The 15,946-nt window shown below is 36.9% G+C and overlaps 1 protein-coding gene across 1 annotated transcript in view; it reads right to left on the reverse strand.

Annotated features, from left to right (window-relative positions):
* Positions 1-9,663: 9,663 nt before the first annotated feature.
* Positions 9,664-15,946, reverse strand: part of LOC115235026 (DNA-binding protein D-ETS-4) — a 77,779-nt gene continuing 71,496 nt past the window's right edge. The window contains exons 5-6 of the mRNA XM_029806510.1: positions 14,584-14,785; positions 9,664-14,367 (exon numbers count right to left, since the gene is read on the reverse strand). Coding sequence (XP_029662370.1) covers positions 14,012-14,367; positions 14,584-14,785 — 558 coding nt within the window. The 3' untranslated portion in view covers positions 9,664-14,011. The remainder of the gene's footprint in view (positions 14,368-14,583; positions 14,786-15,946) is intronic.

Here is a 15,946-nt window from a genome sequence, read left to right on the forward strand (position 1 = left end):
TTTGTACTCGCACATTTAACACTAGCTACAATAATGATGCATGTATTTTATTATAGTCGTTCGTAACCACATTTTCATAAAATCATTATATTCATTTATTTTTCAATATTAGAGATATATTTCTTAATAATGGAAGAACATATTTTCTCGCGGAGATCTCAATCTAAATTGAAAATAATGACAATGGTAACTGTTATTGATTCGTTACCGAAATCATTGCTATCGGGAGTAGTCCGGAAGATCTGGGATTCGTTCCCTCCTACAGCGGGGCCTCTAATATTCAACGGATCACTTAACTTTTCTTTGCGAATTGATCTTGCGGGGTTTGATGTAGAAGCAAGAAGTTGATCGTTCTCCATCTTTAGGATTGTTCTTGTCTTTGTCGGATATTAACCGGCGTGTTATCTGGCGGAGGGACCTTGATCTGGTCAAATTATTGGGCCAGTTATCCTCCACTGAACGTGGCGCTAACGTAGTTTTTTTATAACGGTATCTTAAGACTTATATGATTTTATCCTATTTAGTCAATCCTCCGCGAAACGGTACATACATTTTATATCTTATTCTCAATTTGATGATTTGATGATTATTTGCGTGATAAAATCACGCATTTGAAAATAAATCGGGCATTAGATTTCATATTCACAAATGTTCTATATTATAGACGCGATTATAAAAAGCGCTCAAAATGTTCTTCAAAACATTTTCGTTTAAATATATATTAATTATATTGTTCCTCCGATTATTCCAAGAATTACATATGTATACATTGAAATCGAGTATTACGGCTATCGTTGATTTATTTATTCGTCGCATTTTTTCGCAAACATTAAATTGTCGTTTATCTTGTGATTTAATCGTTGATTTACATCGAAGCTTCGTCTATCTTTTCTCGGATATTTTCTTTGAAACTCTACGCAAAATGCGCCAATAGTCTAAATACTTTTTTTCTTCTTAATTGAAAAACAATCGATAACTTTTTATTAATGACTTTTTTGGTCATAATTGTTTGCATTGTTTTAAAACTTAATAAACTTTGTAATTGTATGTTGATCATTAATCATAAATATCGCATTAATCGTTGCTTATCAGTTATATCTGATCTAAAAATTTCTCGTGAATTTTGCATTATATGAATATTTCGGACATTTTCGTGTAATAAATTATTTTGTATTATATAATTTGTAATTATATATTATATACATTTTATATAATTCGTTGTATATTATATTTTTTATATGACAAATTTGTAAAATTTGTTCATTAAAAGAAACCTATATATTAAGAAAAAGAATTAAAATAAAAATTTTTCCTCCTCGATGGTATCTCCACCTTAACGAAGGCATTTGCCGGGTGAGGAGGTTTGAGTGCCCTAACGAACATGAGAGCTATGCCGGCGGTAACGTATAACGTTTTCGAGTGAAGCAAGTTTGATCATTCTGATCAATGAAATATTTCAAGTAAGCGTTTGATTGATTAATCAGGGCAAAGAATTTTACGCTTTAAAGCCAAAATAACAACAAAAAAGGGAGATCTACTTTATATTAATTATATTATTAATATACATATATTTATATTAATCAGATTCTGTTAAAACTTATTTTTAATCAAACATATATTCATGGTAAATTGGATTTAATCGCTCTCAAAGCGATCAAACTTGCTTCATTCGAAAACGCTAATAGTTACCGGTAGGGTCACCCATGCCGGACAGGTCGAAGGGGAGGAGTCAGACTAAGAGAGATACCGCGAAGGGGAGGAGTCAGACTAAGAGAGATACCGTAATTATTATATATTTATTATATTAATGTTTTTGAATAAAATAGAAGCAAAAAAGACAGTAATCGAGAGACTAGAGAAAAAGGGGCTCCAAAATATTTTCATATTTCCTCGGAACTTAGAAATATTTTGATACGTGATACGACATCGAAAAAATTAATTTCTGAGAAACAGAAGTCTATCTACTATAATTTTTCTGTAGTTTTGTCAGAATAATATTTTATCTTTAATAATTTTTTTTTTATTTTATGATTTTTTATTAAGATTTATAAAAATTTATAAAGAATTATAAAGGAAGGTAATTTTTTTAAATTAATGAAATTGAATTTTATAAAAGAATGATTAAAAAGTTTAGATTTATATATATTTATTGGAAAATGTCCGTAAAAAAAGCGCGCGCCTATGTTGTTCTGGTAAAAAAAAAATGGAAAAAAACATTTCGAAACATTTACCGTTTATGTCCATCATAAGGATCACAATTTTTACTATCCTATGGAAAAAGAAATACGCGTATACGGTCGCGTTAAAAATATACGTGACTCAGTATCGAATGTACCTATACAAGCACCCACACACTCAAACGGCAATGACGCGTTAGATTAAATGTGACCTTCGTTAAAAAAGATTTTCAGGTCGCAGAAATATGATTCACTATCGCGCGTCGTCCTCACAACTCTGAATCATTACGCGTCATTGGAGAGAATGTCGATTACACACGTCTCTCCTGGCTATTCGTCGGCCAACTCCACAGGTGTATAGAAGTTACGATTTACACACCGAAACCCACGCACACGAGCATTGAACAAGGCAAGTTACATGCAATACCGTACAAGCCGGGGTTGATTTGCGACAGCATACGCAATTTCGTAACGCGTATCATTTCTCCCTTCGATCGCTTATAGTTAGAATATTAGCATAATGCAATGGATTAGCTAATCCTTTATCGATATTTGGAAGTAATAACAAATGGAGTATCCAAATCACAATTAATAATAAAGAATAACGGAAGCATTTATATATTATCGTAAAGTAAAACTCGTTTACATCATTTATAGTACATTAAACATTCATATAAACGCAGATTTGGTAATTGGTAATAATATTAATTAAATATGTAGATAATTATTGGACTAGAAAAATGGCAATATAAAACACAGAAATATTTTTAATTTATTCAACAAACTCTTGTGACAATGTAACTTTATTTTGTTACCCTTTTTCTAAATTTTATAATTTAAGAATTTCTATATTTTATGCAATAATCTTTTTATATTTAGAATTTTATGTAAATTTGTTAATACTACATACAAAAAAACATTAATATAATAAACATATCAAACAAATCAATACAATAAATAATTTTGAAAAACATTGAAATTTCAAATGCGCAACTCTAGATAATATGTGTATTTTGAATCATGTTTTATCTAAAATGTCCAATTCTTGCCAGAGTTATATGTAAAATGATAATAATAATAATAATAACACAATTAGGAAACTTTGATACAATTTCTCTATGCTGAAAATACATCGAGTTTCGCTGTCAATTCGAACTGCAAGAGCCATCTAACGAAATAGGTACGATCGGTAAACGACAACGCGTTACCAAGGAACGGTCATTCCAGTGTTCACCGACGAGATGTTAAAGACAGCCAGGCTTACTCGCGTGGCTTGAAAAATCCGTTGTACGCTAACTCAGGAGATATACAATCTCATTTCATACTACTTTATCAGGAAGAACTCTCTTAGTATCGCGGTGTAATTTTGTAGATGGACGTAACGTCGATCATCAGGGATCATCGTTAAAATTAGCTTTAGCGCTAATTAACGTAATGCGACAAATCAAGCTCATTAATTTCCTTGCAATTTAAATCTTTCAATTTTTGGATTTTAGAATTTTTGCAACTACAATTCTCGGAATAAATTTCGATCCTACGTATCTCCAGATCAGCAATCGTATGATATATCATAGGATATATCAAGAATCGATTTTTTTCTCAAAATCATTTCAAGTATTAAATTCGCGGCGAAAGGCATCGCCTCGGAACGGGAATCGGTGATATTCGAGCGAACGATCCGATAATTTTGCATCACGATTTATTATCATTCTTGGTAAAGAGGAGGAGAAAGGAAGACCGCGATGTTGCTGCTAATTTGGATTTATGTTCGCGTTCGCGCACGTATCTCGAGATGGCTGTCGACACCTTGCTCGCCGATCTATTTTACAGAGACGATGACTTTTCTATTGCAGCAATATATAAGAATTAAATAGCTCCAACTGTCATTAATTCACCGAATTTTAGCGGCGTATTTACTGCATAACATTTTTGAAGAAACGCAATATCTCTCTGAGATACATATATTATAAAATTACATTATATTCTCTAACAAATCAAAGAATAGAATACATTTTCATAGGATGTAAATTTTTTATTTAAAATAGAAAAATAATATTTGTTTCTTTTTCTTAAAATATATATTTTTTAATAATACAAAATTCATATAAAAAATTGCAAAAAGATATTTGGAAAGAACAATGGTGTTCTAAATAATTATGCGCATCTACATGATAGCCAAGAGATTCAACCTCGATAAATTATATAAAATAAAAAAATATTTTTTATCTTTACACTCATTATTTTCAGTGATTTCTTTTTTCTGAATTTCTTAAAAATAAAAATTTGTTCTCAAGTATAAAAAAAAACAAAATTTTTTGAAGGAATACAGCTTCTAAGTTCGGATGTGTCTAGTTTTACAAAAAAATAAAGTTTTTAAATCCCATCGCGCGAATAAAAAATGACAAAATTAAAAAAGTAAAAATTTAAAATTGCAAATGTACACTCAAAAAAATGTCTTGCTGATATAGGTAGATTTCTAGGTGTCACAACAAAAATTTATCGCTATTTTTTGTATCTGTTAGAATATTGTCTGTTACATATAGAATTTATAGCAGCAATATTCTAATAATATCTTCTAGAAAATTTAGGTCCCATTGCCAAATGTTAATCACTGCATTGGATAAATATGAGTTTCGATACTACAGCTAGAACGATCTTTGTGAGAAATATAACTGCCAATTATAACTGCAGCATCGAAAAATTGAGAGAAATTGTTTAAAAGAGCTAGATAGATTGGGCGCATTATACAAATATGTTATATGTGAGGATTATATATTCATTTGTTTCTTGTCGCTAATTTTTTCTGTGTACCACAGTCAAACTTTATAACAAGTATGATTGGCCTTACATGGATAGGCGCCACAGAAAAACATTCTTTCTAAATTTCACAAACAGTTCAGATATAAATTCTGTCTCTGTCACTTAGATTGATTAAATGCGAAACATATGCGATATCACAGTATTTGCTAATCATTTATGTACCTCAGTTAATTTTGCGCACCCAGAAAATTTTTGCTGTAGTTGCAATACCACTTTTTTGAGTGTATCTTTTTATATTTTTTAATTCTAAACTCTTATAATCTCTTAAAAAGTTCTAATCGAGAGCGAAGAAGTTACTCTAAATTACCTCTTATCCCCGATTGTATAATACTAGTCAAATTTCTACGGATATCCACGTAATGTATTTTACGCGCAGATTGATTTACCCGGCGGCTGATTCTCGGTCCTTCGCACTTTCGCGCCCCTCTCGCGCTCTCCCATATAGCGACTGATTTATTCTCGCGGTCTCGATATATCGGAAATCTCTGTGCATTAATCCCACTTGCGAGTCTCGGGATCCGCTTTCGCGATCGATGCTTGATTTATTTCATCGGTTGAATTGACGTCGGCCGTTGCTCGGACGGCAACAAGGCCGTTATGCCGATACTTGGTACATGCAAGCACACTCGAGGTGCATTAATCGGAGCGTCGACCATAAGTGTCATTTTGCGAAACGAAACTTATAGCCTTGAAGGTTCTCGCTGCTTTGATATTTCAGTTGACTAGAAACCATCGCAAGATTGCTCAACAAAAGATTCCGCCGTTAATATCCTTTCATCATTCCATTATTAAAATCTGATACGTTGAATAAATCGAGATTTAGACGTTTCGCGATAGCATATTATTTATCATTTTCTGTGAAGCAAATATAAAAATAAATTACATATAAATTAAAATATATATAAATCTCAAATATGAATTTCGTATGTATATTTGTGTATTCTTCAAATATTTTTTATACATTAAACTCTAAGTAGATGATGTATATGATGACAAAATTCAAGATTTTTTATTTATGATTATATAATATAAAATATATATTTAAAGAAATATATAATAAAATGCACACATATAGATATAAAGCATATAGATATAGACATGTATTAGGATGATAAGCACATAAAATTATGGATATAATTCGGTCTTGAATCTCCGTTGCAAGTCACAGACCCCAGGGGGTATACAATTATAAATATAATTAATTACCTATAATTTAGTCCCCCGAATTGTAAGTCTAAAAAGTGAACTTAAAGTCGCGAAAAATTTTCACGATGATTTGTGCAGAAATTCCTCGATTTTCTTCTTTCTAATATTGAATGCAGGTCGATGCACTCTCGGACGCAACGACGAACGAAGCGCGTGAGAAACGCAGCGAGTGCACGCCGCGGACCCCGCCGTTACGACTCTAGCGTCGGATGCAACTTTGTATGGAAATCCCGATACGCGATAAAGCGCATAAATGGACGAACGTGACGGGGAAAGGGAGGAGGGAAGAGAAAAGGGGAAAATATGTGATCCAACGGATCGGGGCGGACGGGGGTGGGTGGTAGCCGAGGCACCGGCCGAGGTCATCATTATCCACCATTATCCGGTCCCGGCCAACCACTGTAATCCGTATTTCATTCTCTGCCGATTTTTTGTCGCCGGCCGCGAGGAGCGGTTACGGGCCCCCGAGATTATAGGCCCGCTACGGTGACCGATAGTTTCCGCGATGCAACGGAAAGCGCGAGCCGAGACGCGACGCGTCTGGGCGGAGTGTCTTTATCCCCTTTGCGAGCCCCCTTTGCCAGCCTGTCCCCCTTTGTTCCCGACCTGTGCGTTGCGATGGAGCGGGTCAAGAGGCTCGAGGGCTTTAAAATAAAAAAAAACACATTTTTTTTTAAATTGCAATAAATAAAAAAGAAACATAGAGAGTTCCCTTTGTATGATTTAAGAGACGCGGAAAGAAATTTATTATCGGCTTTTTGATTTTTGCACGCGATCGCTCGATTTGGTAGATCTCATCTTTCCTCATCATCTGGCATGTATCTCCGTCCGTAAAAAAATCTCTTACATCATAAATTACTGTTTAGTATAAACAGTAGAATACCTATGCGCATTTAAGAAAATAAGAGAATCTGTATTTATGAATGCATCGCATCGACTCTTAAATTACTATTCTCCTCATTTATGAACATCTTACATTACAAAGTTCACCAAGCGCATCAAATAATCGTACATCATGGGAGAGAAAAGAGACTCGACTTGCAAACGTTCTCGACTTACCTCTTGAAGAACAGACGCGAGATATAAATCGGGACTTGTTTCTAAAATAAAAATTGCAACGAATCAATACGCAATCTCGCGCGCAGAGTATCTCGTTATTTGATCCCCAAAGTGCACCAAGAAGGCCTAATCTCTCTTACTCTCTCTCTCTCTCTCTCTCTCTCTCTCTCTCCCTTTTTAGTTGCCTTAATACCATAACGCTCATCAAGATCGTCCTTCGCAGATCGATCTCCGAAGCGAGACAACGTGTGTCGCTCGTAATGAATCTTGGTTGTTGCATAATGAGAGCATAAATTACGCGCTCTCGTACGAGAGCTTGCTCCTTCTCTCCTCCCCCTCCTGTGTGTGGACCCCCTCTTCTTTCCCGCACCGCTATCGCTGCGCCAGGCAAGCGCAATAAATTCCAACGTATAGACAACGGGGGCCCTCGCGGGGTCCCTGCCGTGTCGTCCGTAAACGCGCGCACACTGGCGCTCGTTGTTCGTATATATTTACCTGGCAATTAGTTTTGCGGAGAATGTTGTTGTCCTTGGTCGTACAGACAGAGCGAGCGTGAACGCGCACGCGTCCGCGCGCTCGTTTGCGGGGGTGTCCTCGTCGCGGAGAACAACAGCCGAGAGGATCTTAAGGAAAATTTATACGCCTCCCTCTCTCTCTCTCGATGATTGTGCCGAGTTACATTTAAACTTACGTAAAAAAAAAAATTGCATTATATAACTTATAAATGATGAATATTTTCAGATAATTTGTTTTATTATGTATGAATTATATAAATTCACAATCTTCTGGAAATAAGATTGTTTTGTGCGATCTAATGTCAGAGAGATTGTGGGTACCCCCTCCCCCCCATAAATTTTCTCTTTAAAAACTTACTTCATACAATTAATATATTTATACAAACAAATATATTTATTGTAATAAAGCTTTCATAAAAATATAATTTTAGTTATAACAAACGCAATAAAATGAAGTTTTATTTTAAATGCATTGAATTTTTCTTCATGTTTGTACTAACATCTTCATTTGATTCGCGTTTTCTCTACTGACAGCGCATACATCTTTATAATCATACGCCGTTATATCGTGCACGTTGATAAGGATACCGTTCGTATACGAAAGGAGGAATCGTGACGCCGATATTGGTCGGAGGTTTTCGCATCTAAACGAAAGAGACCCGCGTTCTCTCTTGAATTATGCCGTTCGGTCTTGGATTCTTCGCCAGCGATCGCGAAACAATGAAGGTCCAATAAAAATCGCGGAGACTCATTTATCGCGTCTATAACGAGACGCAACTCTCCGCGACCGCGCTTATGGTTGCTGCTATAAGACCGCGGCTATCGCTTCTCTCGCCCTTTGCGCCCCTAGCCCCTACCGCCGCGTTAATCCCCTTTAACACCGTGGTTAAACCTCGCACCGACCCGAGCGATATCCGCCGCGATAGATCGAAGCTGGGCTCACTCCTCCCTCCTCGCAATTTTTATTTCCCCGCCGCCGCTCGACGCGAGGTGTTGTTGCAACAAGGTGTTAGATTAATTGCGCGATTAAATTGTCGTAAATCTCGAAAAGGGACGCCCATTCGCGCCGAGGGTTGCGATGAGAGAAAAAGAGAGAGAGAGAGAGAGAGAGAAAGACCGCCTCCTCGTGCTCTTCCTCGACGTTTCCAGAGCGATACGAATCTTTATGGCGGCGAGATTCTCGCCTTCCCTCTTCGCCGAGGTTCTTTTCTTCCTTTCGCGCCGCAAGACGTCGATTCTGAAATTAGAATGCCCATAGTTCCCCGGTTGGATTGCCCCCGAGGGGAACTCTCGAGAGCAAATACTCCCTCATCGTGGCTATCGGCGAGTAATCGATAAAGTCTCATACGCGCGAGTCGCTCGCGGATAAAAAGATATCATGTACCAAAGAAATTAATATCTTAGTCCGTATTTTCACCTGTTAAATTCTTCGCGATGCTAAGTTATTCCGTTATCAATCTCGTTCAAAAGTATCGAGAAACCATTCTTTTCTACGAGTATAATATTTTAAGATATATCTTAAAGTATTATATATATTTAGGTATATGTGGAAAACAAGAAATATTTTTTATCAACTTCTTAGCGTAAATATAGTATTTCAATTAGAATAATTTTTCTTTTGCTGAAGAATAATGGCTATGCGAAATTTGGAGATAATGATCGGTACAGATCTAATCGCCATCGGCGACAATTAGAAATTCAACCAAAAGACTTTCACTTCGTCGCTTTCGCTTCTTCTAAGCGCGATTCGTGACATGTTCAAAAAATGCGTTCCGTTACTTCAGCGTTGGCGTAACGAAAGTTTCCGGGGGATTCCGGATGATACAGCGCAAATTCCAAGAGAGAGGAGATTGAACGAAAGGGAATAAAATAACAAACACGCAAAATGTACGAAATTTTTATTCCTTTTTATTTCTGTTTGTTTCGCGTGTTAGTAACTCGCTCCGAATGTCGGCAGCATGAAAAATATCGGCGTAAGAAAATATATATATATTTATATATGTGTGCGTATATATTAATATTAACATTATCATTATTATTATATTATTGCTCTCATCAAAGCTCATCTCAGCCCACGCATTCTATAATCGACGTGTTAAATCTATATATATCTTCAGCGAAGATTTTCGAGAAGATTGTCCTCACGATCTCAATACACCGACGTGTTTTGAGAAGAGCTTTGATCTACAATTATTATCTCATGCGATACGCCGTACTCAACTTAATCTCATTACAACAGTCAAAACATGAGTATATAAATATATATATAATATATGCATATGTATACAACAATGTCTTTATTTGTAGTAAGATCGCAGTTAAGGAAATCAACGCTTAATGCTAATTAAATCTCTGCTCATATAAAACCAGTAACGCTTAACCTACGATTATTATACAAACATATATGTATATATATGTATATATAATATTACTCGTTAGAGCCGCGAATATGTACATTTTAATGCGCGCACATCGATAATCATCTACTAGTTAAACAAACAATCTATAATTATATTCTGATTGCCGAAGATCACTAGGATAATGGAAGCACAATTTTCTCTCAATTTGCCACATTCCGATCTTTTTCTCAAGCAAGATAAATTAATTGCACTGGTAATTTCTAATAAATTCCAATATCAGTAATAATAACAGTTCTTTTTATACATACTTATCCCTTCCTATAAGATATTTGGTAATGGAAGTAAATAATGAGAAGAATGATTTTTTCTGTCTAACAAAAATATTATCTTGTTTGTAATATAATGAAACTTCAAGCTAAGATTCTGCTAAAATAAAATCTACTTGTGTAATTAATTGAAAAATAAAACTTTCTTGGCTATAATTGCAATTTTCTGATTTAATTCAATAAATTTTTTTCTTTTTGAATCGTTCATGTCTCAATATTAATATTTGACGATCTTACTAAAAAATCTTTTGAATTTTATATAAAAAAATATGCCTTTTAACAAACATTGTTTACAAAAATAATATTCGCCTTATTGCCCTTTATAATGGACAGACAATTTTCGTTTCCATATATATTAACCAAAAAAAATTGGTTCTTCTTATCAATTTTCTTATTTTATACGACTTTACCTTAAGAGTTATTAATTTAATAAATAATAGTTGATTACACAAATATACACAAGAGCCGCGCTTTGCGATACCATATTGTGCGCAATTGGGATCTATTCGGTATTATTTGCGTTGTTATTTCACCCGATTTTATTATTTTCCGCTTCTTTACCTAACTGTGCAAAAGTAACCGCGCTCTTCAATTTCATTCCTGTTTCTATTATTGTAGCTACAACGGGATTAATCTTCGGGGGATAAATCTTCCCCGCCTTCGGGTTTTATCGCAGAATTGAAGAATCAACTACCGTTAAACTTATAAAATATAAAATATATATGCGGTAGAGCCTGGTACGAAACGGACTGATGACTCTCGATATATAAATGTAAATTTTTAGCGACTTTAGGATTCGTGTTGTTTCATTAAGAGAATAAAATATTTTTTCTTATATTGTTTATGTTAATAGTTTTATATAAAGTAATAGAAAGAATTTGTATAAAGATTCTCGTCGAAGTAAACGAAATATTAACGTCAGACTGTTACATTTTCTCGCGACTTTCGAAAAATTGAAAGAAATATGAGGTAATTCATAAACATCAATTAACATTTAAAATATTTTTTTCAATTTCACACACAGTTTATTACAGTCGAGTTTCGAGGTCCCGCCTCGGTCTACTTCCAATTTGACGAGCGTTCCATACTAGGCCGCATAAAAAAAATAACGTGTCGTAGAAATCTAACAGCCGTGGAAGCGCGCTTTACGATCTAATTACGCGAGCAAATCCATTTCCTCGATAGAACTACCTGACATTCGCCATATGTTCTTTGGCATCAGTTTCTGTATTCGAAACAGTTGACTCGAATCTTTCAGCAGTCCAAACGCCATCAGTAAAGAATCATCGCTCGTTACGCGATGAATGTCAATTCGCGACATTATCGCGAAAAAAATTAGCAGCCTTGCCATTAAGAGCATCAAAAAAATAAACAATAATTAACTGCAATGATGGGATGAAACTTGGCAATACCGATATTTTATAAAAAAAGTATAAATCATTTAAATTTCATTCTTTTTAAGGAGCCTATTTTTCTTCTACTCGTCACAATTCTGAATAATGACATCATAGTGGACTCAGAATGATTCAAGTCCGACGGTAATGAATGCACAGATGTAATTGCACTGTTCATCAATTGCATCTTTGCACGGTCGAGGAAAGGCCGCGTAATAATTCCCGTGATATTAAATTCACGATCTACACAAGAAAACTGACAAGATGAAATTGATATCAGTCACAGAATTGACATCAACGGCATGTCAAAGCGCTAAAGAGCGCACTTTCTAGTAAGATTGTTTTATATCTTAAAATATATAAATATATCGGATAAAATAATATAAATAGATAAAACGAATAAAATGATTATGCCGCAAACATCCATATGTACAACCGATCGGTGAGCGAATGTGAACACGTTAGTATGAATGCTATACTTAACTACGTTGAAAAATGCGTGAAATTAATCGTGTTAATTGTATCTTGTATCCATTAAAATAACGTATTCGAAATCGCAATAATAATAACGAGCTTGCTAAAATATTTTCTTTCGGATTTGTTCAAATATACAAAGATAATGCTTTCTTAAGGAAAGTAACAGAAAAACAAATATGAATTATATGAATTACGCGAACGGATATTATTCAGACAATATGTGCGATAGAAATGGAGAAACATGTAATAAGATTTTTTCATCTCGAGAGTGACAAACTTGCGCTAAACGAGAATAATGAGCGTCAAGGAAAGCTGTATAAAATACAATGCGCGAGAAAGGTTCGTACAAACTATAAGCACAAGAGATGGACGCGATTTCGATGTCGTAATGACACGCAAACGAGAGAGAAAAATAGGAAAGAAAAAAAATTAAAAAATCTCTTCGAGTAACCTAAGGGAGGCTCACGTGAGCCCCCAATACACTTACGTAGCTAAGTCATCTTAAAGCCTAATCGTTCATGGAACATACAGCATTTAATATATCATAGATATATGGGACCAAAATCACCAGCACCAGTCGTTGCGTCTAGGACGCCTCGAGCGCAACACGATCGTCGATTAATTATTCTCTCAAACGGCAAGCTCTCGATCGATGATCTACGGGCGCCTCTTGATCGAGCGAGATTTTCCGTCCTACGTCGCGATGCCCACGGCACATATCTAAGGCACGCTCTCGACGACTTAATAAACACCTCCTCAAGAGATAAAAATATTTTCCCGAACTTTACGCGTGCCAGAGATTATAAAATTGCAAAAATGTTGATTAAAACGACGTTATCAGGCGGCTAACAGTCACATTTCAACGACGTTTTGACACGTTTTCGATAGACCTCTATTTGTACTTACATCTCTTTCGCGACGTGAGCACGGAAGGACGGTGATTATAGCGATTGGAAAAAATGTTTGGTATAAAAAATAGAATGTTCCATTTCTGTTTCGTTGCTTCCGTCGAGAGAATAGATACCACGAGCAGCAGCGAATAGTTCCGCACGCTCAGAGTATCTCGTCGAATATATATATATATATATATATATATATATATCGTGCGTATTGCTCGGACAGCTCGAGGACACCCGACAACTGGTGCCGACAAGCGATCGTGAGAATAAAGAGAAAAGAGTCATTTCTACCCTTTTCTCTGGCGAATCTCTACCCACTCGCATCGTCGCTTCGCGATGAGAAGACTTCGTCGAAGCGCAGGAGCGATTCGGTAGAGAGAAAGAGAGAGAGAAAAAGAGAAATCGCATGCATATACATATCATTATTGAAAGAAGAGAAAAAAAACTCGAAAACACAACGCAAGAAACAGAAAGAAAGAAAGAAAGAAAGAAAAGAGAAGAAGAAGAAGAAGGGAGAGGAATAAACGTAAGGCGAAAGTGGTCGCCCAAAACGGGCGTACTAAGCGGACCCGGCCGTGGCCACGGCGTTATCGTCGCGGGATAACATCGAACACGGCAGATCGTCGTCTCAAAGTTTTTTACCTTTCGATCTCCTCGTGCGGGGCTCGTCCTGAAGTCATTCGCTCCGAAGAATCGCAGGTTTGCGCGCGCGCGAAGAAGGGGGGGGGCGTCAAAGGGGGCTCTTAGGGAGGAGAAGGAAGAGCCGGAAGAAAACTCCTCACAGACAGTAGGGATGGCAAAACTGGTACACCAGTCTCTGGCTACGCTCCGTCTTCTTCATGATGCCCTTCTTGTAGTACTGCCGGATACTGCGGCTGAGCTTGTCGTAGTTCATGGCGGGCCGGTTCTTGCGCTTGCCCCAGAGCCGCGCCACCCGCACCGAGTCCTCGATCTTGAAGACCCCCTTGCCGCGATCCAGCCAACGTATGCAGGAACCGTGGACGCCCGGGCTCTGCAGCAGTTCCTTCAGGAACTGCCACAAGTGAATGTGGCTGCCACCGTTTCGCATCTTGCCGCCGCCACTCGTGCCGCTTCCGCCCGCGCCCTGACCGGAAGCGCAATCCTCGTCCTCGTCTGCACACAAAGAATACACAAACGCGAGGGATGAAGGACGAAAATTACTTTTTTTTTTTTTCATATCGTATTTGGCATCAAAACCATCAAGACACGTTCGATACGTGCGAGAAATGCGAAAAAATGAGGCGAGTCGTCTTTTTTCGTTGTTTACCGTTCGATGAATATCTGTCGAATGATGTAAGAATCGAGCCAAAAGAGAAGGAAAAAACGTACCATCTGAGAAGTCTACGGAGCCGGGGGATTCCTTGAGGCTGCCCGTCGTTGTCGTTGTATTTCCGATAGTCGGTGATGTCACGGTACTGCTCGGGGACTGGACCACCCCCGCGGGAGTCCAGGAAACAGCCAGAGTGTTCCGCGGTGACTCCTCGACAGCGGCCTTCCAAATCTCCAACTGCGCGTGCAACATGCTCCCGCACTTGAACATAAACGGCGTTGTTGCGGCATTATAATTAGTCTAATTAGCCGTGACTTTGGTGCTCCGTGCACCTTAAACAGCATAATCATTAATGCTCTACTTGAATTAATCAAAGCTGTGTGCGTTTCACGTCCAAAGCGTATCAAAGTTTGTTCAATTACCATCAGGATCACGCGGACGATTAAAAATAAAAAGCTGGCGCGGGGACGAGCGCGAAAAGAGCGTGGAAAGAGGGAAGAGAGAAAGAGAGAAAGAAGCGAGGCGCGTAACGTTAGAATTCCAACGGAAGAATCGTAGTACGCGAGAGAAGAGAAAGCGGCTCTCCGTTGAGACGCAACGCGGCGGACAACAAGACATTCGAGCGGTTGACCTACTTCTCGATCGTTTCTGCCAAGCCAATGGTGAGCGCATCGGCAGGTACGGCAAAGCGATCCTGCCGATCGCGAACGAACGCGTACACGCACGCGTACACGTTTCGGATTGACAGTTCAGCATCCTCATCATCGCTCACTCTCGTGACGCAAAAATGACATTGACATCCAGAGGTGCGAGATGCAATCCTTCCATCTCTTAGGTATAGATAGATGACTCAAAGCGATAGTCATATAATTATTATTTCGCAACAATTTAGAATGGAGTATTTAGAGAACGAAGGATTTTATTGATGAAAAAAATGAGATATTCTTGCGCGAATTTAGAATATTTCGACCTATGCTAGTCTAATCGTGCGCAGCATTTTATCCAAGATTCATCCAGCGATATACAATTATGCTGTACGACGTTCCGAGAAACAAGTTCTCGCATATCGATAATTGCCGTCATTAAAATGCGACGCCAAACCGCGAAGAATGCCGTTAATTATTTCCTCGAGAAGCGAATGCACCAAGACTCGCGTTCATCAATTCTATACGATAATACTAAACAATTTAAATGCAATCTAATTTTCTGTCCTTTCGTTTTTTCGATATATTTTACTTTTTTTTTTATTCGTAACAGATTTATAATTAATAATTCAAAAATTTAAGCACCAAGACTCAATTCTATACGATAATACTAAACAATTTAAATGCAATCTAATTTTCTGTCCTTTCGTTTTTTCGATATATTTTACTTTTTTTACTTTTTGTAACAGATTTATAATTAATAATTCAAAAATTTATA

The sequence above is a fragment of the Formica exsecta genome, unplaced genomic scaffold (genome assembly GCF_003651465.1).
Source record: "Formica exsecta isolate Colony F162 unplaced genomic scaffold, ASM365146v1 scaffold109, whole genome shotgun sequence".
Taxonomy (NCBI): Eukaryota; Metazoa; Arthropoda; class Insecta; order Hymenoptera; family Formicidae; genus Formica; species Formica exsecta.